This window comes from Lytechinus pictus, chromosome 11 (genome assembly GCF_037042905.1).
Source record: "Lytechinus pictus isolate F3 Inbred chromosome 11, Lp3.0, whole genome shotgun sequence".
Classification (NCBI taxonomy): domain Eukaryota; kingdom Metazoa; phylum Echinodermata; class Echinoidea; order Temnopleuroida; family Toxopneustidae; genus Lytechinus; species Lytechinus pictus.
In genome coordinates this window covers 16,735,664-16,760,821 of record NC_087255.1, presented here as the reverse complement: position 1 = coordinate 16,760,821, position 25,158 = coordinate 16,735,664, and the positions used below count along the sequence as shown (strand labels likewise).

At 36.3% G+C, this 25,158-nt stretch overlaps 1 protein-coding gene across 1 annotated transcript; it reads right to left on the bottom strand.

Moving 5' to 3' along the window:
- Positions 1-7,054: 7,054 nt before the first annotated feature.
- Positions 7,055-24,920, bottom strand: LOC129270891 (adhesion G-protein coupled receptor G6-like). Its single transcript, XM_054908228.2, has 13 exons — positions 24,831-24,920; positions 18,930-19,007; positions 18,313-18,341; positions 16,478-16,582; positions 15,416-15,543; positions 13,702-13,842; positions 13,137-13,322; positions 12,191-12,583; positions 11,529-11,675; positions 11,034-11,140; positions 9,802-10,085; positions 9,346-9,412; positions 7,055-7,901 (listed from the first exon to the last, which is right to left on the bottom strand). The coding sequence occupies exons 3-13, from the start codon at positions 18,335-18,337 to the stop codon at positions 7,244-7,246; spliced, it is 2,241 nt and encodes a 746-aa protein (XP_054764203.2). The 5' UTR covers positions 18,338-18,341; positions 18,930-19,007; positions 24,831-24,920; the 3' UTR covers positions 7,055-7,243.
- Between the last annotated feature and the right edge of the window lie 238 nt (positions 24,921-25,158).

Genomic DNA, 25,158 nt, shown 5'->3' with positions numbered 1-25,158 from the left:
ATGAAAAACAATTTAACTGGTATTACTACTTTGCTTCAATTGGAATGCAATTGTTTGAACTGGTCTCCAGTTGATTTTTACTGGTCCAGTTAAAAATCAACTGGTCCAGTAAACATATTCTGGAAACCAGTAAAAATCTACTGGAAACCATTTATTGGACCAGAAACACCAGTTTGATGAAAAACAATTTAACTGGTATTACTAATTGCTTCAACTGGAATGCAATTGTTGGAACTGGTCTCCAGTTGATTTTTACTGGTCCAGTTAAAAATCAAATGGCCCAGTAAAAATATACTGGAAACCAGTAAAATTCTACTGGAAACCAGTAAAAATTCTTACTGGTCTTTCCTTCTGGGAATGAAAATAAGCTTTAATACAGTAAACAATATCATCCCCTTTAAGCTAAATATCCTTATCTAGATAAATGAAGAACTAGCACTAGCCTTCGTGGTGACACGACATTTGTTCCGGGCTTTATTTCGTCTAAGATTTAGGTTAGGGTTAGGTGTTGCACGAGGGTTTATGTTAGGTTTAGGGTAAAGTGTTAAAGGTCAAGTCCACCCTAGGAAATTGCTGACTTGAATAAATAGAGAAAAATCAAACTAGCATAGTGCTGAAAATTTAATCAAAATTGGATGTAAAATAAGAAAGTTATGACATTTTAAAGTTTCGCTTATTTTTCACAAAACAGTGATATGCACATTATTAGGTGAGTCAGTCGATGATGTCCCTCACTCACTATTTCTTTTGTTTTTTATTGTTTGAATTACACAATATCTAATTTTTTATAGATTTGACAATATGGACCAACTTGACTGAACCATATAGTATTAAACAATGCTAATTCCACATGTTCAGGGAGGAATTAATCGTTGTATCACTTGACAATGAGGAGAAAATGTGCAGGATGTGCATATAACTGTTTTATGAAATTAAGCGAAACTTTAAAATGTCATAACTTTCTTATCTTATATCCGATTTTGATGAAATGTTCAGTGTTATGCTTGTTGGATTTTTCTCTTATTATTCAAATCAACTTTTTGTTGGGGTGGACTTGTCTTTTAAATTCAGCGTTTAAGTTGGTCATTCCACCATGATTATGTGGAATTTGCAGCAGAACAAGTGCCCGGAGCAAGTGTCATGGAAACTTACGTGTCATCGGTGGTGAATGTAAATAATGTTGAGAAATGAGGTTCAATTTTCTTGTGCGAAAAAGGTCTTTAATTGCTATACATTGTGCCCCCCAAAAAACTATACACTTTTAAAATGGCTGCAAAAAAATATATATATCACTTTTTGGGGAAAAAACCTACATATATGGAAGCCAATAAAGTCAACTTTCAAATGACACCAAAAAGTTGGAAAACTGTTCATGCTTGAGCGAGCACTGCCCACTGAAACAAAGGGTATGAAAATTAGGCTGGGCCGGATTCAGCCTTCCGATTTCTGTCACTCTGAGAGGCAAATCTTTGGAACTTGCAAAGTTAAGGGTGTTGTGATAAATTAATGATCAACCGTGATGCCAGTTTTTGTTGTTTAAGTGAATTTCATAAATTATAAAATTGAACTTTTTGTTGTTTAAGTGAATTTCATAAATTATCAAATTGAACTTTTATGCATGAGTGACAACAAATTACACTTTTGGGGCAGCATTTCAACTTTATCATGTGGATCTCAGCATGGACCTAGTCCATGATCTCAGCAATCATTTTCATATCCTGGTTTAAGTGGGCAGTGTTCACTCAAGCATAAATATATTTCCAACTTTTTGGTGTCATTTGAAAGTTGACTTCATTGGCTTTACATATACAGTATATAAGTATAAAGTGATACATATTTCTTTTATTTGGCAGCCATTTAAAAAATGTATAGTTTTTTTTCGGGACGCACTGTAGTGTCTCTAATGCCGGAGGTCATTGACATGCATGGGATTAGTGTTAGAAAAACTTGATTTTCTCGTATGAAAGAGGTCTTGTCTAATACCAGAGGTAATTGAATGCATGCCTTAAGTATTTCATTCAGCCCAGGATATAGGTTTTCTGTTTGGGATTTTTCAGGTGCAAATAATATGCAAATTAGGTCCTGCCCCGAACACTTAAGGGAAGAGTGCGCTTGGGGTAGACACACCCTGCCGGCCAGCTAGAGGAGAAAGAGTCATGGGTAACGGTTGTTCTCCGCAAATTTATCAATATCTTTAGCATTTCTTTAGTTCTGTATCATCAGGTTTTAGAGCAGCAGAACCAGAACCTGTCAGTCGCAGATTAGTTCGTCTATTACAGAATAGTAGCCTATCTTTAGTAGTAATTCGGCACCACCGGTGAGTTGACCTTTGGATAATTACTTTGGGCTTTAAAAAAAAAACTAACTGAAATGAATGACAAGTATGTGCATAAAACGATAGTTTATGACGAGAATACATTCTTTTGATAGTGATTGATGATTCTTAAGGCGCAATTTTGAAAATACTTGGTTAAAACCTTTGAACTAAGAGGAAACTCGGTTTTTTGTGAGCAATTCAAAGAGTCGGTCAGTGTTGTAAAACAGTAGGCCTATATGTTCACTATGAAATGAATATGGCATAGATTCTGAATTACTTTGTGTGTCAATTACATGATTTATACTGTTATATCTGGGTGACTATTCACAGAACCATATAGTAATTGTTATTCAAAAGGATCGAAATGAGAAATAACAAAATTTAAAATTTCGCCTATTTTTCACAAATCCGTTATATGCACATAATATTATGATGTCATCCACTCAGTATTTCCTTTGTATTTTATTTACATGCGAAATAGGATATTTCACTTTTTGGATATTTGACAAACAGGAAACATCTTTATGAATCACGAGAGGTTGCAACCTTGGGCAATTTCACATTTCCATGGAATATTAACCTTGTTTCCCAATATAATGAAAAGATAAAGATATTTCATATCCAATAAAATAAAATATACGAAAGATACAGTAAGTGGGTGGTGGCATCGGTTTCCTCATTTGCCTTTCAGTCGAGGATAGGCATATAACTGTTTTTTTTTATTAAGTGCACTTCAAAACGTCATATATTTTTATTTTACATCTGATGTTGATGAAATTTTCAGCGTCATAGGTGTGTGTGTGTGTGTGTGGGGGGGGGGTGGAGTGTCTACCCCCTCTCTTATTTTTTCCTATCGATTCTACCCTCTCCCCTTCTCTCATTTTACAATTCCTTTTTAATCCTAAAAGCAAAAGTGATCTCATAATATCAATATTCCAATAGCATCGTTCTCATTCTGTCTTCGAGATAATTATTAAAATAATATTTCTCAGCATACCATTCTTAAACAACATTCTTAAAAACCTGTCGTAGATACAATTTATCTTTCACAGACTTTCACATTCACATGTCACTAGATGTTCGGAATACAAAATGCAAGAGAATTTACATGGTATGTGATTAATCATGTTCATTCTGAGTATATTCTGTTCCAGGCAGCATAAGAGCGAAACTAGCCACTTTATAACCACATTAGTATATATACATTCATATATTTAAAATCTCTATAGAAAGCTACGTTATAATATCAACTACATGACTCAGAATCATTCGTTATTGAAATATTAATTTGGCGGCCCCGTGGGTGAGCGTCCGACTCATGAACTGGAGGTAGTGGGTTCGAACCTATGCTTCTTGTCAGGCAGGCGTTCGACGTATAAGAATGGAGGAGAATAATAATAACATATTTTATGTAGCCTACATGCAGGGTCCATGTGAAAGTGACAACCTGAGTTAATAAGCATTATTATAATTTTAATCTCAAACACTGAAAAACACCCTAATTTTATACAGTGGATATTCCAATAATTGTATATACATGCACTCCGTAATTTATTCTGGGCAATGAAAATAAGTCACATAAACAACAGCAAAACGAAAGCAAAACGCAAACAACCAAATAGCGTTATATAGTTAATTTGCTGGATATAAGATCGTACAATTATAACCCAAAACGTAGAATGCCGTCATTGCATTAGCTCAACCATCACCAATAAAAATAAAATGATGATCGCACTCACTATAAAACCATAACCCGACTGCAAGATTGTATGAACTTTGATTTAGACTGCAAACATATTATATGAAAATGATTTAAAAAGTATATTTTAAACAAATTTAAAACGAAAATTACTTTTGCGTGTAGATTTCTGTAGACCTATATCGCAGAGCCATGCATCCACACCAGCGTCAATGATTTAATATAAAATAAGTGTTTAAGGAAAGACTCCAAAATATATCTACAGAGTAAAATGTATTTACAACCGCATTTTTAAATAATCCTACATTTTAAATCACGTACTAAACCAATTTTAGTCAAGAGCAGGGGCTGCGGAACCGGGGGGGGGGGGGGGGGGGGGGGCTTCAGACCCCTTTTTCCAAAACTTGTTCAAAAATGTAAAAATGACCATCGGTGATTTTTTGCATGGTCAGTCCCCCTACTTTGGGCTCAACCCCCCTTTAAAAAAAACATTCTGCGGCCCCTGAAGAGTAACGTGTTTTTTATTTCTATAAAAATGGCTCAGTATATACTAAAATATGAAACAATAGTTTATGCCAATTGTTTGGTTCGGCGAGTGTTTCAACAACACTCGTCATCTTTCAAAGGTGCAGATTAACCTCTAAGTTGGTTTAGCACAACAGCTTTTTATATTCTGCCTAATGCAAAAAAAAGAAGAAAAGAAATAAAAGTGTGAACAAAGCTTTATACTTCTACATGAGCCGAAAATGATATCTTATATCAAACCGAACAAAAATATGAACATGTGCATTTTCACGATGTATTTTATCATGACCACCAGGCGCATAGCCAGGGGGGCGGTGGGGCGGTCGCCCCCCCAAAAAAAACGTCCCCAACAAGAAAAAAGAAGGGAAAAAAAGAGAGGAGAAAAGGAAAAGGGAAGGGAGGAAAGGTAGCTTTGTGTTTTTTTTTTCCTTTTTATTTATTTTTTTCTCAATAGAGAAACTCCTTCACTCTTGCTCTATATAAATTTATATATGAATTTTGCTTCCGCGCTGCGCGGGGTTAAATGACAATACTGAAGTTCTCCATTGTTTCCCAACCCTGTTTTTCCACCTCAGCTATATGTGTTTCTTGCCGGGGTTATTATTATATCAATTTCCTCCATTGTATTCCTTTTTTGTGCGTTCACAATCACTTTTGAAAACAAGGTTCATGAAAACAATATAGTCAAATGAATTGGAGCCGATATAGGTACTAGAGACAAGAGAGACGGCTTCTTTTCATTTTAATTTATGAAACACCAAAAGCTTCGCGCCCTGGGGTTTCTGGGGAGCGCGCTACGCACGCTCTGTAAGTGTTTGCATGCTTTGCGTGCATTTACCGCCCCCTCCAAAATGAAATCCTGGCTACGCGGTTGATGACCACCTTTTGTGTTCATTTGTCTCTTAACGTAAATTTAATGACAACAATTGTGATAATGATATTGGAAACTTGTAAAGCGCACACATTCACTAAACGTACAGCTTCTATATAAAAAAGGTTGTATTGTACATTAAACATAAAATCTGAACATCATGCCAAAATAGAAAATGCAAGTCACATATATTTACATGTGTAAGTCCATAATCAACATAGCTAAAAGGAGACCGTGAGAAGCACATTGAATTGGTTGTTTAAACCATGGACCTATGAAGAGATGGACATTCATCGCTTAGATAATGAATTCACTAACAGGTGACGGTAATTGTCATCTGAATAACATTCTCTTCATACTAGTCTTCTTTGGTCCTATGATCGTCACCGTGAGAAGGGACTGAATTAGTTCGTGATTGGACATTTATATTTCACAAATTATATGCGCAGTTGATAGAAAATCAATGAAATAATGGATAATCGATGTGCAGTTTTTGTTTACCTTTGTTAATCTTAGTTCCATGTGTTTTATTTGGGGAAATGTCTGCATATTTTAATATAGAGGCAATATCGTGATTGATTGTTTACCATTTAAAATTCAATTTTCCCAAGTTTCTCCATAATATTCCAGATATACGTGGCACATAACATGTGTAGATCGTGTATCTTTCAATGTTATTGAGGTCCTTATGTGTGAGCGGTAGTTAGCGGATCGAATAATATCATATTTTATATCATAAAAATCGTCTGCTTCTCAAGTTTGCTGATCCATATATGAAGCATATTGACTGAAAGGCACATACTGAAACAGGGGATCAGCCAACAAAAATCAAGACCGGGAAACTGTTCCGTCTTTGAGTGATCAGATACCCTTGGTAGTCATGGTAATTGCTATTGTTACAACACCTGTATGTTCTCATTAAGATGCGCATAACCAGGTGACGGTGACTATCATTGGGTCAAAGAAATGCTCGCGTTAATCGTCCATCTTTTCATAGGTCCATGTTTAAACGTACACATTTACCATGGACCTGCCACGTGAAAAATATACAGTGTAAATAAATGAACCATCCATCTTGTTTCTTGAAAAAGCTATTAAATGAATTTACAATTGTATTTACATAACTATACAAGTAACTCATCTCGATCATTTTTATTCTTGTTAGCATTCACAAACTTGTACAATTTAAAGTAATCGAATGTTTCAAAATTTGTTTAAATCACCGGTCTAATAAGCAGCACCAAGGGTCAACATTCATTTATGATTGATTTTCTATGTACAAAAAGCCCGCAAAAATTAGATGTCGCTGAGTTATATTTCCATAAATTTGAATTATCCCTTTTAATATAAAACTGCAGAGGTATCTTTCTGAAAGTAACTGTTTAGATGCCAGGTGAATTGGTAAAGTAGACATGAAACTTAAGAAAAAAAAATGACTTCAATCTCTGTAAGACTGATTTCTATAATTTGCAGGAGATATATGGCGCCATATCACAGGCCACCCACTCCCTGCCCCGCCCCCGAGAGAATTCCACACTTTTTGCAATTATTGTTGAGTTGCGATTGATCCGATGAACCACAACTACGGAAAGCCAGCAACGCCAATGTACAAAATGCATGTTTATTCAAAACGTCTCCTATATAAATATTATGATGCAAGAATTTAATGCGTTCGTTCTTTTCTTGACAATTCAGTATGTTCCCTTAAAAAAAATAACAATATTGTGCATATTTCGTGTAGGAAAATTATGATATTTTGTAAAACAGTGCCATATTGCAAACTTAGTTTTTCAAGGGTGGGATAATCATAGGCTGGGTCAGCAGCACTGCCTTACTCGATTACCTCGTAGGTTGGACCAACAGCTGACTGGTCGTTTGAAGTCTTCCCGGGATACTTTCCGGTCGGATCGGACACTTCTTCAATCTCCTCGTAGGCCTGGTTGTCATGAACGCCAGTCTGGTTCTCATTCGATGCCGGATTCTTCGGATCTTCGTCCTTTCCGACCTGGGAGAAACGCGTAATAGAGGACGAATATTCATGCATGTTGGTCGAGGAGCTAATGTGACTTGTTCGTCTTCCTGTATGGGAACTGGTACTGTCCTTTGGCGAGTTTCTGCCGCATCCGCACATCCTGGCCCAATACGCCCGCACTGCTGGGTTCTTTGCACAGTAGAGGACGAAGATGAAGAAGCCCTGAAGAGAGTTGAAGACAATGAAGAGTGTCTGGATGACTTGGCTGGTGGTGTTTATCAAGGTCAGGTAACCGGTCACCCAGGTTAAGCCGAACAGAATGAGGAGGCTGATTGCGTTCTTGACGCGTTCGTTAGAAGCCTTGCGGTTGTTCGGAATCGAGTCGCGTTTGGAGCCGACATTGGCGGATTTGAACAAGCGGCGGACGACAAGGCCGAAGATGATGATGTTGGCGAGAAGGATGAGAGCTATTGGAATAAGGAGACCGCCGATGGCTGGCCACCTCTGAAGAAAACAGCTGTAGATCAACAAATTTGAAATGAAAATGTCAGCAAAATTGAGTGTATTTCTTCACGCGAAGAGCGCGTCCGCAGATCTATGCTGGGAGAATTATGGTGGTAACTCCAACATTACCACCACTCCAACATTATTGCAAGAATAACTCAATTGTAGCATTACTAGGACAGTACTTGAACTGAATGATGATCCTAAGCACTGTTTGAAGACATTGAAATTTGTGAGATATTTCCTATTTTTGAGCAAGCGCCATGAGCGCCCAGCTGAGGCGGATACCGGCGCTATACAAGAACCCATCATCATCATCATCATGGTAATACGACACGAAAGGGTAAATAAAAATAAGATAAATAACTGTTTTTGCATGTTATCATACATTTTTAATGAGTTCTTTATGTATTTCCAGTGACCTTTACATTAAGCTGCTGAGCTGCTAATAATTAAGAGGCCGTTCTCATTACGCTTTCTAAAACTAGTTTACTGGAAACCGATTCAGGAAACCCCTTTGGAAGATCGCTTTGCTAGCGTTTCCCACTTGATCACACGAAAGTGGTTTTCGAAATCACTTTATGTAAAGCGCTCTTGTTGCTGTGGAAACGCTCTCAGTGGGGTGACACGTTTCGCGCGAAATTCGAAACCGCAGCATAGGCTTTCTACACCTGTCGTGTGGAGTAGCGCACCCAAAATGTGCGAAGATCGCTTCCCGAAGAACGGTTGTGTCCTAACTTACGCTAAAACCAGTTTAACGAGGCAAAGCGATCTTGAAAACTACATCGCGAGGTGGTTTTCCAAACTGGTTTGGAAGATCGCTTCCAAGACCGCTTCGACCGTTCTCACTATGCGTTAAACTAGTTTCCACTAAACTAGTTTCCAGTAAACTAGTTTTAGGAACGTAGTGAGAACAGCCCGGCTCTTAAACGCACGACTTGGACCCTTCTCGTGCTTCATGATCTATATCATGTAGCTAACTTTACCACCTAAAAAGTGTTCTAGTCGTGTTTGAGGTCGTGAGTTACTTTCGGAAGAGCTTTATTAAGCACCCACAGAGAGTATCAATTTTCAATGGCATGAATCAGGAATTAAAAACAAAAGCTATGAAGCCCCCCAAGATGCCAACATTCTCACGGTTTTGATATCATAGACTTACAATTCTTATCAAGTGTAATCTTCCACATTTTGAGGGGGTGGGCATTTTGTTCTAAGGACTGCTCCAGCCCCACCCTCCCTCTGCCGCCCATTTGTGCCTTCACTGCTAAGAAATCGGTTTGAATTTGAAGCATAATAATTATGTATCGATTTTCTCAGAATAAGTCTACTTTTGATTTATGTTCTAACAGTCATGACAGTCCACGGTACATACATGTATATATGCCTATATCCAATCCAATACTCTGATACCCCGTGGTGGGTTGGGGAGGGAAGAGTTCAATATTTTTAATGCTTACTAGTCGGATTCTGCATAATTTCCCATGGCTGCAAGCCCGGTTATTAGGACGACCAGACCGCATCCTCCTGGTATAATGTGACATAGATTGTACGAGAGAAAAGAGGGAAAAGCGGTGTTGAGAGAATGGAATTGTGGCGTTATAACAGATGTAGTACCGGTAAGCGAAAATGTGAGGTAATTTGCAAGTTCATTTATGTGACTTTCGTTTTTTATCACTATGCTTTAACTGGAACCCTACAATTTTATTTGTAGGCTTATTTATCAAATGCTTCATCCTAAATTAATCGTAGGTTTATCTCTTGAATTAGTATACTGATTGTAATGAATTGGAAATTAACAAAACAACATTAATGAATCACACAAAATAAGTGAAGAATCAAATATTGTTTATTTAAGGAATGCGAAATAATTTTCTCCGAATGTCTTTCGAGATTAAAAAAAACCAAACCCTTACCCCATGCTACGAGCCCGGCCTTGAGCATGAATCGAGGGATGTAGGCATCGAAGACGCGCACGACGATGAGATAGGTGTTGACGCCCTCAACGCCCATCCAAGCCAGGGAAGAGAGGGTGAAGAAATGAACGAGAGCGGCAAGGATGCCACAGGGAACGGGTTCGACCTCCCGGTGATCGGGATGGCGGTCCAAGGCGGTCATGATCAGGAAGGTGATATAGAGACAGAGAAGGGTACCGCAAAGACATAAAAAGATCTTCTGCGACTGGTGTTTGTGAAGGTTTCTGGATAATGCAATTGTTTATAAGAGAGGGGAACAGGTTTATAAAAGGAAAGAAAATAGTTCATATAGACTTTATTACTGAATGTTTTATTATTTCAAATATGATTTAGTATTTGCCATGGGTCTAAGTTTGTTAATCAAATTCGTTTAAAAAGGTATAAGTGCATTTTTCATCATATAGGCCCGTATTTCGAACTCTGTGTTATTTTAATTCAAACTCTGTCCGTGCTTGTATATCCATTGTTTAACTATGGACAGCCAACATGGCCAATTGTAACAGGTATCTCTATTGAACAGTACAAGTTCGATTTACGAGCTCACCTCTAACTCGGGACATTCAGAAGAATCTGGGAATAATAACTGAATCATTTAACATGTTTAACTTCGCAATAATAGCATGACGAAATAGTATTACGAAATATACAATGTTAACATTTGACATATTAGGCTTCCTACAATTTTAACCTAGAGTTAGACCATGGCCTATGTTAAACTGGACTTCAGAATACAGGCTATAATGTCGAAGTGCTAACATGGCCCTGGGAGGCGGGGGTGCTGAAGCACCCCCAAGGTTTTCCTTGTGGGTGTTGCGTGTACTATTTTCCATGGGCAGCACCCCTAGGATTTCTGGAAGGTGTGACAAAATGAAGAAATTTAACAAATATGACGTAATTTTTATTATTTTTTTTTTTACAGAAATCCTTTTTTTTTATGTTTGGGGGGCTTGTCAAATTGCTTGAGATGAAAATAACCTTCATTTTGTAGTGATACTTTCCTTTTTGCTTGTCAAATTTCTCGGGATGAAAGAGACCTTCATTTCGAAGGAAGTAAATTACTTTTTTTTTGCTTGTCAAATTGACATCAGCCCCCCAAATCAAAAAATCGTTCCCAGGGCTTTGAGGGCTAAAATATACAAATTTCAAAGAAGGAAATTTCGCCGTGTACTCACTTATTTGATAGATAGGTGATCAGTATAATGATTATACACACGATAGATATTGTACATCCGATGATACTTATAACCCTTAATGCCTCAACACGTTCAGCATAAATGTCCTAGAATCAAACAACAAGAACAAAAACATGATTAATGACGATAATAGAATAAAACACTCAACAATTTCTAGGATATGTGATAGTTACATTCATTATTGGGGTAAATTATCAACGATCAAATGTTTTCTTCGATCTACCAGACATTACAAAGTTGTATTCTATCATGATCTAGGTAAATTCTAATCATTGCAAAATTGGCAGGTAATACATTCCAAGAAAATGTTTATGCATACACGATATAGAGTTTTACATTTTTCAAATGAAATATTTCAAACGGAATTAAGTAGGTAGGGCTTAATGTTTTTATATGGGATGCGATTTGTTTTTAAGTAGGTTTTTACTTTTTATGCTCTGTCCTTCTCTTTTCCCTTTTTTCTTGCAAACTTACCATTAATACAGCAAAATTTGTAAGATGGTCGCAGCTACATGTAATCTCTTCTGTGTCATCTGATGACGTAATCCTTCGACACCCCCTTTGTGACCAATCATTGTCCTCAAAGTCCCAAAAATTACACTCGGGATTTTCGAACCCTGGCTGCAAAAAAAAAAGAGCAACTGATACACTAATAACATTATGAGATAGAGTAATCAATTATCTTAATCCATTTTTATAGTTCAATCCGTGTATATAATCAAAACTAGGAATCCTACCCTTTAAAATTAATTTCTACAACCTTTTTAGAGTTAAAACATCCAAAAATATCTTTAATTTGTAAGGGGGGGGGGGGGTCACACAATAATTGATCACGAGTTACTGCTCGACTAAGGGCCATACAAATTGAAAGTCGAAAAAAGCACAATAATAACGATTTAAGGTAGGTGTACTATACCTGTACTTACTAATCTGCAAAATACATTTTTTTTTCAAAGTCACATTGCAAAATTCAGTTTATTTCCAATGCGGCGTTGTTATTCTCGGGGATTCGTTATTCTCATATTACAAAAAAAATAGTATTAGGGCCTACTCATAATTTGAAAATGCATCGACATTTTTTTAAAAAGCATAAGAAGAAAAAGGTATTCCTTTATGTCATCTGATATGCTCCTTACCTGAAGAGGTGTATAGTGAAAAACGATATCTTCTATTAGATTCGTTGTCTCCCTTCCTCCGATGGCCAAGCCTACAATTAACGAGTTCACAGACCGGTTGAAACTGTTCTGCCCGGAGTTCGTCTCGCGGACACGCGCCGAACTGAACAGCGACGAAGTCCTGAAAACGGTAAGGGCCAGACGCACCTCTGACGAGCCCTCGTCATCGTCGGCGCGGTCGTTCAGCACACCAGGAGGGATGTCAACACGAGTTTCAGCCATGTTGTCTTGTCTACGATCTAAGCCGCTGTCTCCGCTGTTGAGTGTGATGTTCGAGTCTCTAAGATCGTCGGATGTACTACTAGCAGATATGGTCAACCCAGAAGCGAAGTCGGTCGGTCTGACACTCGACACCTGGAAATGATATTATCTTACAATATTGAAATCGAATTTGTGATGGAATATTTGATCGTTTTGAACTGATATGGCTAAATATAAAAATCGCATGGTGCTGTTTGATCCCGAAAAATGAACAAACATTTTTATTGTTTTCATCAATCATCGCCCTCGCCATCAATATCATCGTCGTCGTAATAATAATCATCGCTATCATCGTCATCCTCCCCCTAATCATCATTATCGTCATCGATATACTCCAAACGTAAGTAAAACCATGTATTAAAGAGTTAGAAACGGTCATTATATGTCATTCCTAGTAACATCTGATTATGTTAATGACTTTTTGAGAAGTTTGAAGACTTATGCAATTATCAATCTTGAGCGGTGACGGAATTCCAAAAAGCTATAAAGCAATCGGATCAAAATGTTTTGGATCACCAGACTCTGTATACTCACTACATTGTTTTCCTCTGTCATACCTACTCCCACTGGAAATCCCTTACGCCCACAATTTTAATTAAATATGACTTATTAAGTATGTTTATTCATTTCATATCAAAGTAAATACCTGTACAGCTAAGTTCCTTTTTAATGCCATAAAGGGTTGACCATCTGAAGTGTCAATGTTGTCGAGTTGTGTTTCGAGACTCATCAAGATTTCTGTGAATGCCTCTGTACTCTCCTCGAGGTTGGAAGGGTTCTCCTCGTATACATCTATGATGTCACTGATGATGGTGGTCGTTAAATTAGTGATCTGTTCCAATTACAAAGCAGAAATGCGAAGAAGAACAATGTTGGTTTCCGTTGGAATTAACAATGTTATCCTTATTGAGAGTACCCTTTTATGCTACACTGTCAATGTATACATGATATATGTAATTTTACCAATAACATATCTGAAGAATATTATCACCAAACCACTATACAAAACTCCAGTTAAGAAAGTAAACATATTCTTTAATGATAATGATTCGTCTTTTTGCATTTGATTTTTCTACCCCTGTACGTTTTATTCTTTAAGAAAGTCATTTTGTCATTTTATAAGTTAGAAACGTAAAGTATATGGGTGGTTCTATCAAAGAGGACTGAGAAGAGTTAAAAAATATATAATGTTTTTATTAATGATTACTGACCATAGGATCTCCACTTCCGAGATCAGTACTGCTGCTGATAATGGAAGCTATGTTGTCGATATCGTCTTCGTCTATGTCCGTATCAGTGATCTCCACTACAATCTCTAGCACATCAATCACCGTCTCGTTCGTTACTCCGTCCTGAAGTAAATAATAATAATTAAAAAAGTTACACCATAACACTCCCTCCATGCAGGAGACGTGAGGGACTTAAAGAATGGTCTACGACCCGACTTTGGAATAAAGTGTTAAACATTTGAAGAGAATATTGAAACAAGGAATAATCTACAGTTTAAGATTGCAAAGCACATATTAATACTTAAATGAACATTCTTTCCTCGCGATAGATGAATCGTAATGACGTCATAGCAATCTTACGATTCGCTACGGTTTTTTTTTAAAAGCATTTTTGGTTATCATTGGGAACTAAAGGCATGGCTCGCAATATTAAAATAAAACTGAGCTGATATTATTGTTGTAAATTACGACAATAATATCAGTTCATTTTTATTATATTGCGACTCGTAATAGTTATCCTGCAACTCTAAAGGCCACCGCACACCTTACGACTGTTCGCGATCCGATTTTGGAACAAATCGCATTTTGCTCATTTTCTGAAAATGTGAATGGAACATATCATTTTATTTGAGGTTAAAATTTATCAAAAGAATACTAATATAACCATTTTGAAAGATTGCAAGCCTTTATTTTGGAGTAAAGGCCAAATTAGTTTCAAATCGTAACCAATCGTACGACTGCTATGACGTCATTACGACTATATATTAAATTCGCTTTTATTCTAAGAAGGATGATAGCATAGTCACTGATTTGAATATAGGTATTCGTACGATGATTTAGAACATTACACAGTAAGATACTCCAAGTCTCAATATTAGCATCACATTCTATTACATTTTATTCTGAAATCGGGTCGCAGACCAATCGTAAGGTGTGCGGTTGCCTTAAGGTGTGTGGTGCATGGCCAAGAGGACGGGATCTTTCATATAAAACACTGAATACTACATGAACAAGATTGATCAACCAAATTGATTCCCCTTGCACGCATGCAGCAACGATAATTCCCCCCGTTTTCTGAATTATCACGACTTTATTCAGCCAAAATAACGTTGGTCTTGCGAACAAGAACAACACAAAACAAAGGTCATCTACCCTGCGAGTGGGGAAATGCACTTTATGCATTGTCTGTAATTATGCGCATGCTCCACTGATTTCTATTTCCATGTTCTCGGGGACGTTCGCGCCCTGTAACGCAAAGTCCCTATTCTTTCCAGAACATGCTTTGTAATAAACTCGGAATCCATTCCAACTCTTTGAAATTATTGGTCCGCATTGTTAAGTATGATTAAACTCGGGTCATTTTCTAACTGTTAAAAATTAGGGGAAGCTACAAATTTAAAATTGCATTTACAGTATATATTTCTAATATTTACTTGGCTTGTTTTTTATGTTTTAATGATGAAGATTTCAGTAATTAGTCCCCGTCAGTTATGAATGATTTGAGTGCCAAATTGAAATGTACTGACGAAGATGCATGTTAAATTGGCTATCCATAGTTAAACCACAACTTTAGACCAGAGTTTGAATTAAAATCTAATTCAGAATACGCTGGCCATTGTGTCAAGAAAACGTTAAATCATCTCATGAACCTTTGTGAAATCAAAGTATTGTTGTGACAACGAAATGTTATCCCTACCCGAGTAATGTCGACTAGTATCTCGCTCGTCTCTCTACTCGGCCCGCAATCGTTAATGGTGATGTTCCAAATCAATTCTCCCGATGCCGTGTCTTTCACGCATACCGCACGTCCAATTGGTGAACCACCTGTATTCAAATTTTCAAAATATGTCATAAACTTAGGCAAATTGCCTAGGGTCTGTGCATGATATTTAGTTCCAATCATGTAAATTCTTTGCAAATATTGTGTTTTTTATGATTTATTTCAAGAAAAACAAAGATACTGAAAAATCTATGCCACGTCTTTTTACGTCTATCCCCCTACAAAGACACTTTTCATGCGTTTTTTTTTTCAAAGCGGCTTTTCCCGCGTTCTTTATTATTATCGTGAGGATTGGTAAGCCGCTATCGGGATTCCTGCTGGAAAGCTGCTGCTTTAACTTTTGACAAGATGCCTTGGACAAATGCTCACTGACATTCCCACGAAATTACGAAAACTTATCAATGCATCTCTAGTCCAGTTTTTACCACATTCTAAATTGGGATTACAAAGCTATAAACTATAAGATTTAGATTTCAGATTAGATTTTATAGCATTATTTTATTCCATTAATAATAAAAAAAAACTGAGGCACATACAAAATTAACATACATTACATGGGAAAACTGTAAATAATGCAATGATAAAATCTGATCATTCATCATACTGCATTACATATATTACGATCTTTAAAACTTACAATTCTATACATTGTACTTTTAACTATGTAATTTTACTTTGTAGTGACATTGTAAATTCGTCCTGTCGGCTCTGCTGTTGGCTAATATTTATATGTGAATATACCAATAAATAGATAAATAACATAAATATTCGTGCGTTTTAAAACAAAAAAAAAAGAAAATAAAAACATTAACAAAAGAAAGAGGCCTACAGTATGAAAAATAAATTATTATATTACAAGAGTATAGGTGCATGAAGAAAATGACAGAGAAACGTATAATAAACCAGATGAAGAACAGAAAAACCCAACAAAAAAAACATAGCATTAGCCAGGTAAATCAAAGATGAAGCCATTCTTACCCAACGTAGTATTAATTAGACATGTCTCAACCGAATCTACCACCTCTCCTTCTATACCGTATAAGAAGGTTAAACCATCGGCTGTCGTACCATTGCATCGAGATGCTAAAATTTAGTATAATATTGGGGATAAATGATTGATATATCGTATTAGCGTCACAATATGAGTATCCCTGCAACATGTGATTTGAATAACGAACTTAACTTAACTTTAAGATAATCATTTAGAAAATTAATTTCACATACACGTTAATAATGATTATGCAAAATAGAGAGTAATAGGCTTGATTAACATTTTCTTAAAAATGACTATTTATTCATGAATTTTATTTTATTTATCTATCAATTAACTTTCTCGACATACATACATGCCATAATTATGACTGTTGTATAAATAACTAGAATTAACTCCCTCATATTAGCCACACATTATTTTATAGTACATACAGTAAATTCTCTATATACATGTGTATAATTTATGTGCTAGAAATGCATAGGGTTCTGCTGTGATTTCAAATTTGCAGTGCACCAAAGCGTCGCTTCTGATTTCAAAAAAACAATTAATCTTTGTTTCTGCGAATTCAGGCATTTAGTTCTGCACGTCTCCACAACGCATGTTGGTCGTTTGGAGATCGTTCTCTAGAGTAATATAGCGTTCGGAAATCGGCTGAGCATGGCGCGACTGTCGCACGGGCTCCGAACGATTACTCTAATGAAAATTAACCCTCGTAATGTCAGCGCTCATCAGATTCAGTCGGATGGCAGGTTGTCTTATCACACGTCAGCATAACCTTTAAATTAATGTTGTACTCGACGCAGAAGCAGGAGTATTAGCGACTCATAATGCAATGTACACAGCTTTTACCTCATTATTAGAAATGTGATGTAATTTTTTTTCACTTTACCGATTTGTGTATGTTATGTGCTGTTTGTGTTATTTGCTTTGATACAACATACACAAGTAAGTCACATTGCGCATTATAAAGACAACATCAATCGTATTTCAACTGAAAAAAAGAGGTATAGAATATTAATTCATATATTCAGTGGTTGAAAATAACTTGGTGATTATGCATGTATGCAGACCGAATATGAATGGATAAGGAAGGAATTGATGGGAAGAAAATGAGAATAAAAATGTATTCAAAATGAAAACACAGGAGGGTTAAATATATAAAAGAATGGATTGGAATCAAATAAAAAAATGTAATGGGACATGAATGTGAGACAAATGAAACATTTTCTTTAATTAACACAGACGCCAAATAGAATATTCTGCAAATAAAGAAGATATGGTTAGAATGAAATATAAAGTGAAAAAACGAATTGTATGTAGAAAAAGAGGATCATTAATTTAGAAAAAATCGAAGAAAAACAAATGATTTAATAATGAATCAAAGAAGAAAAAACTGTGTTAGAACATGGGTGAACAACAAAATTGAAGCAAAAATTAAATTGACAACCAACAAACATGCAAAATCGATGATGGGATAAAGTCAAATAAAGACAAAAAAATGAATTGAGAAGTAATAAATGTATATGAAACAAAGTGGAAAAAGAAAACGGGTTACATTAATTTCATGGTGATAAGCATATGACATGCATATGTCAGGTATAAAACGGGAATACATGAATGTTAATACAATGACCGATATCAGATGAAATATGCACAGCAAGTAGATATCAGTTTGATACAACCTGGCACTACCGATAATAATGCATTTATGATTGCCACCTTCGAATACTTTTAATATCATGAGTGGATATTATCTCAATGAAAATCAAATTGCATGTAGAAATGACTAATAGAAGAAAATGAATAAAACGTCACAAACCAATATGTAGGCTCCTTGGTGGCATCTTGCTGTAACAAAGTAAGAAAGAAAGTGTAAGCTTTTATAAATTTAAAATGTTTAACAACAATGAAACCAACATTCTTAGCTTTTGTAAATTCAACATCTTAAAACTTTTTGAAATGACAGGGCTCAACATTATTCCAAACATTAAATTATTTAAACCGGTACCATTAGAATTCACCATGTGTGGACTTTCACGCCTCAGTATAGGCCTATATCAATATCATTTAAACTCTGTCCATCCTCAAAACAAATTTATGACATTGCTGCTTATTTATCAAGTCTGTGCATTCCATGATAACAGCATTACAAATGACACATCATTGTAAAGAGGAACAATCATGCTTTCCAATGATACCATATTCACATATGATGGCACACTAAGAAAATGATTACCTTCAAACTTGAGTTGCATAACTTTTTTGACGGGTTTATACGCACACAAAAACACACACACCCTCACCCACTCACGCACTCACATACAAAATATACCAAATATTTACAAATTTTTATAAAATATACAAAATACATACACATTATATATATAAAAAGGTCGCCATTATATTTAATTCACAACTCGTTGTCACAATACTTACTTGAATTAATGCAGAGTATAACTGTTCTAACACCCTAGCTTGATCATGACACTCCTTCAGCAGCCAACATTATCCATGCTATAACGGCAAATAAAAATGACATATACAATAAATATATATTAAAATATCATGATCTGGGTCCAAATATAGCAAAACATTCCATAATAAACAAAAATAAAATGAAATAGAAGGCAAGACATGGTGTATGGGATTACATTTCTAGAAAGCTGCAATCGAGTGAAGCGAGCTAGAAAAACTAAAATTTGTTAACATTTACGTATAAAAACCGAATTTTGTGAAAGACATTAACGTGATATTCAGATGAACTGTGGGCGCGTCGTGGTCTAGTGGTTCTGACTCTCGTCTTTCAAACAGAGGGTCGTGGGTTCGAATCCTAGCCATGGCGTGTTTTCCTTCAGCAAGATATTTATCCACACTGTGCTGCACTCGACCCAGGTGAGGTAAATGGGTACCGGCAGGAAGTAATTCCTCAAAAAGCTGTGCGCACTAGAATCGGTAGACTAGCTTAGCCGGGGTAATATAGGAGCGCATTGAGCACCTAGCAAGGTGGATACGTGCACTATACAAATCCTATATTATCTATTTATTTAAAAACAAGAAACAAAATTATTTTAGTTCCCCCTTCCTTTTCTCCCTTTTTTATTGGTTATGATTTTATTCTATTTTTTTTCATTTTTTTTTCAAGCCTCCACTTAATGTGTACCCCAGTGAACAAATATTATAGAATGTGATGAAGAAAATATAAGTTCGATGTTATATAACGCCAGTCAGTTTTTATCGAGAATTATTAATGAAAGGTAGGTAGGACCTAAATCTCTTAAAGTAACAACAAGAAAATTATGTGCATTGTCAGAACAGCGTGGGATATGAAAAGGCAATAAACAAGAGGCGGGGGAATATCACAGGTTTGTAATCGTTTGAATCTGGAAGTTTGGGCTGGAAGTATCAAACAAGAGGGGGGTAAAGACAGGAATAAATAAATGAAGAAAAGGACATTATGAAAATAGTTGTGTGAGAGAAAGATAAAGAAAAAAAAAGGATGAGAGACAAACAGACAGACAGAGAGAAGAAGAGAGAGGGGATATAAAATATAATGCTCATAACCGTTCACCGTTTGCGTAGAATCTTATCAGAAAATCCATGTTCACTGATTTACATGACTGTTGTCATAACTCCCTTGGCTTAGCCAATCAAAAAGTATTGTATGATGTATGAGTCAGTCATATAAGTCCTGGGATCCCCTTTGCTATATAGACATGTATACTTTATCCAATCTATGAACTACATTTGTTTTTTTCACCATTCGAAATATTGCTATTTGTTCAAGTAACGTGATGCAAAACATTTATTTATTTCACATTAAAAGCCATCCAGAAAATCACAAAATTACAAATTTTTCGTTTGCATGTACATAATAAAAGAACTGAAAACGTAAATACAATTTAGTCACACTAGTAAATAATGTGACCGGGGCTAGTAAAATCAAAACTTATCAAGTCTTTATATAATTTCTTTCATGGTTGAATAGGTTTGATTTTTGTCATTACTTCCTCGTTTTTATTTTTTTTTCGAGAATAAAACGATCAGACCAAATGGCGGCCAAAATGCGGCAAAGCAAAACAAAACAAACTATTATTTCATCGTCCATTGTCATTAAATAAATAGTCTGCGATTGTGACGTAAGCAACTCATTTACAAAAGGATAAAGATAGATATTCTTTGCATTAACAGATTTTTTACATTGTTTGAGTTAACATTCGTCGGGCATATCATATTGACATATGCACTCCGCATTCATACAATGGATTATTGTAAAAACAACATGAAATTGCAGTTCCCCCTTACGAACCCCCTCAAATCTTTGAGTATGATAAATTACTCAAGCATGGGACATAGCTCGGGTTGTAAGGAAGCATTTTTCGAAAATTAGCGACAGCCGCGACTTATTAACGGCCACAAGAGTGACTTCACACAGGGACCTGGGAACGATTTTTTCAGTGGGGGTGCTGAAATTTCTCCTCAAAGGTGGGGAGGCACAATTGAGTTTTCCATAATTACACACACACACACACACACCCTCACACACATATATGACAGTCACTTCTTAACTTTCTTCTTATAAAAGAACATAGATATATAATTAGATAACTCGAGCGCGAAGCGCGAGCTATTATTATTATTATTTTTTTTTGGGGGGGGGGGGGTTTATGTATTTTGTCCTGAAAATTGAACATTTTGAGCAATGTTTGTGGTCCTGAACAAGATGCGTATCAAACAAATAATAACTGCGAACGTGATCAGCGCGAGCAGACATTTTTTATATACGCTCTGGCCTGATCGAAAGGGACGTGTTATAAGGACTGTTTGCAGTTACATTAAGACGATACATATATATCAAAAATCAAATAATGCGAGCTCGAAGCGCGAGCTGAAAAAATTTGACATTCCGACCTAAATACTGGACATTCTAAGCACTCCTTGTAATCATGAACAAGAAAGGTATATAACTATACAATTGATGCGAGCGCGAAGCGCGAGCGCAAATAAAAATGAGATTTCAGACCTAAAAAAAGGGACATCTTAAGCACTTTCTAATCATGAAGAGGATAGGTATATAACTATACAATTGATGCGAGCGCGAAGCGCGAGCGGAATTAAAAATGAGATTTCAGACCTAAAAAAGGGACATCTTAAGCACTTTTCTAATCATGAAGAGGATAGGTATATAACTATACAATTGATGCGAGCGCGAAGCGCGAGCGGAATTAGAAATGAGATTTCAGACCTAAAAACAGGACATCTTAAGCACTTTTCTAATCATGAACAGGATATAGGTATATAACTATACAATTGATGCGAGCGCAAAGTGCAAGCGGAAACAAAATTGAAATTTCATTTGAGATTTTATTCATTATTTTCACTTCAAGAACCAAAAACAGTTGAATTGACAACTGATTTAGTCCATTAGATATTCTTTGCTGCATCTTATTTCATTATAAGGGAGACATATCATTCACACTGGTATGAAAAAATGTAACAATTTTGATTCCATGTAATAACACAAGAAACAGGATAGTGGGGATGTGACATCTTCAACCCACATGGGCGGAAATCCCAGAGGGGACTGGGGGACGTGTCCCCCCTACCAAAAAAAGTAGGGGAACACATTATCAAATGTCCACCTACTATTTTTGGTCTTTCATGATGGAGAAAAATACATCACTTCACAATCGAAATAATACATGTATTTTGGACTAAATGACCTTACATTTTGGGAGAAAACCCTTTTTTGTGGGGGGGGGGGGGGGCTTGTCAAATTTTGTTAGGGTTAAAATGACCTTACATTTAGGGTGATAACCTTTTTTTTTTGCTTGTCAAATTTTACAGGCCCTGGTCCCCCTTCCTTTGGGGACAGATTTCCGCCCATGTCAACCCACCTATTAAATATTCATGACGACATGCATATCACCATTTTCATAAAATATTGCTAAACTTTAGAATTAAATAACTTAACTATTTGTTATCAGATTTTCATAAAATGTATTTATTTTGATAAAATGTATTTAATATAAATATTTTCAGCCCGGAGTACCCCCAAAACAAGCTGCGTATCTGAATAAACATGCGTGCGCGTGTTTAGAGTTAGACCTAGTATTTGGAATTCTAAATACATTTTTTTATTACAAAAATCAATAATGCGAGCGCGAAGCGCGAGGAGAAATTATTTGATATTCCGATCTGAAAAGGGTGAATTTAAACACTATTTTAAGTACTGTGTCTGAAAATTCTGAAGGGGGGTCTACAAAACGTCGTTCATTTTGATTACATTTCTGTCATTTATCATACCTACCACTAGCTTTCCAGGAGGAAAATAACACATGCAGCACCCCCAAATTATGGGGGTGCTTCACCCCCAGCACCACCGCTTCCCAGGGCCATGGGGCAGGGCGAAAAAGACTGTGAAATTTGATTTCTATTGTCTGACTTGTAATTGTTTTTACAAAACACGGGCGGTCGGGGGCGCGCACACTTGATTCGACATAAAACCTGGAAGTTTCAAGTCCAACCACACCCATATCCCATATGTCCCTCCCTGCTATCGAGTCAGGGGCCGCGGAACGGTTTTCAAAGTGGGGGGGGGGGCTGGCCATGCAAAAAATCGCAATCATATGGTCATTTTTACGTTTTTGTACACGGTTTTGGAAAAAAAAGGGGGGGGGGGGCTGAAGCCCCCCCAGCCCCCCGCTTCCGTTGCCCCTGCGAGTAGTGTGTAAACTATGGTTATCACGTATCGCGCGCGACCACGTCTGTATCGGAATGCCGGAGCTTGATTGAGTCGCGTTATAGGAGGGATGTTATTGGAATATGTGAAAGACTATGTAAACGATTTGTGATTGTTGGATGTGATAATTATGTACATTATAACATATTTAAAAAATACAGGGGGAACCTGATTTCGTGGGGGTGCTGCCTATGGAAAATAATACACGCAGCACCCCCGCTTCCCAGGTCCATGACTTCACATTCATTTTAATGTGATAAAACATTAAGTGGAATGCAGCTTTAATCATTACCATGGTTGCATCATATACCATGCTTGTGTCACATGCCCTTCTATCAAAGTCATGATTAGAATAATAAGTATGAAGATAAATGCAATGCCCAGCAAACAGCCACTAGCTAGACTCCTGAACACCATGATGCGACAGTGTTAAGAGGTCATTGACAAATGTGTTGGCTACACACACCATAAAGCTGTCGGTATACCATGGTATACTGTCTCATAAATAATACGTCATTAAAGCAAAGACTTTGGTAGTTTTTTTAACGTCATTTTTTTTTCATGTTGTGCTTATTCAGGTTTTAAGTAACGAATGTTTCTAAAATTATTATCATTTTTTAAAAATATATATTTGCTTTCTAACAACCCTAGCTATATTCCATGGGAATAACTTACCTTGTTACACTGAAATATTTGACGGGGGTAATTGGGGCTCGATTAGGGGGAAGTGACTTTTTGATGATGTTTTATGTTATTAGTACATACACCGCAATTTTATTGCGTAGTATCCTTTCATATGATCGTGGGGAGTTTCATACCCGAAAATTGTCATCATGTTAACATTATTTAATTTGATAATAAGCGAGGCAATCCAATCAAAAAAAATATACATTTTAACATGACGTCTCATTATATTGTGGTATATACAAAACTCCACATGTTAGTGGCATAGCAAACGTAATATTATTCACCGAGTATTAAGCATTTTTCAGAGCATACATGTACAGACTGATTAACAACCTCAATAAAAAGAAATGTGATGTCAGCAAGGTCTTATATCGGCCAAGAGAAGAGACCCCTTTTCACACTACACTTAATACCACAATGGAAGGTACAGACCATTTTGCACATATTCTTTCCACCTTTCAGAATTTTTGCCTCTTTCATAAATGGGGGGGGGGGTGGTCTTCTTTAGAGGTATAACTTTGCACCCTTTCTATTGGAAAGGTGCAAGTTTTATCTCCCAGGAAATGGGAGCGGGGGCTTTTAATTAGCCTCCAAATCTTTCTTCAAAAAACGTTTACAAAAACTGCAAAAATTACCATTTTATTTTTTTGGCATGGTCAGACCCTTTCGTCTTTTTTGATCGTCCTTCCCACTTTTAAGCCCACTCCGTGGTCCCCGAGTTCGTTTGAAATAAGTGATCCACATGTTTTAAGTGCACATGACGATTTTGCATGTGTTTAATAAATGTCTTATATATTCATCATTGCTGACAACTTACATATTTTTAAAAAGCATGTAAGCACGTATCAACAGCATGATGTGAATAAGATCTGTGGTGAACTTTTACTACTAAACAAAATTGAAAGATTTACCCTGCGAAACATAAAGATGAATCTAACTTCGTCATCGACTCCTTCTATTTCCCAGTTCAGCATACAATAAAGCATACAATGCATCTCTTCTCCTCGTTCTTCTCTCTGTTTCGTGCTCGATAAATATGCAAGAAAGGAAAAGAAGATAACAAAGATCAAAATAAGGCAACGGAACAAGAAACCTGAAAATTGTTACATTTGATATTTATTGCGAAAGCTGAAAAAAATGTTGTAAATTGATGATTAGCCTGTTGACCAAATATTATAGGGTGCTATTTTTTATGTTGACGTTGTAATTCAATCATAACGAAGAAACGTTCAATAACTG

Bases quoted from the DNA above. Each gene is read 5' to 3' on its own strand.
- LOC129270891 (XM_054908228.2), bottom strand. From the start codon at position 18,337: ATGCCACCAAGGAGCCTACATATTG. The intron at 11,141-11,528 runs GTAAGTTTGCAA...GTTTGATTCTAG, and splicing joins CAAATTTTGCTGTATTAATG to GACATTTATGCTGAACGTGT. The intron at 10,086-11,033 runs GTGAGTACACGG...TGCATTATCCAG, and splicing joins ATCACCTATCTATCAAATAA to AAACCTTCACAAACACCAGT.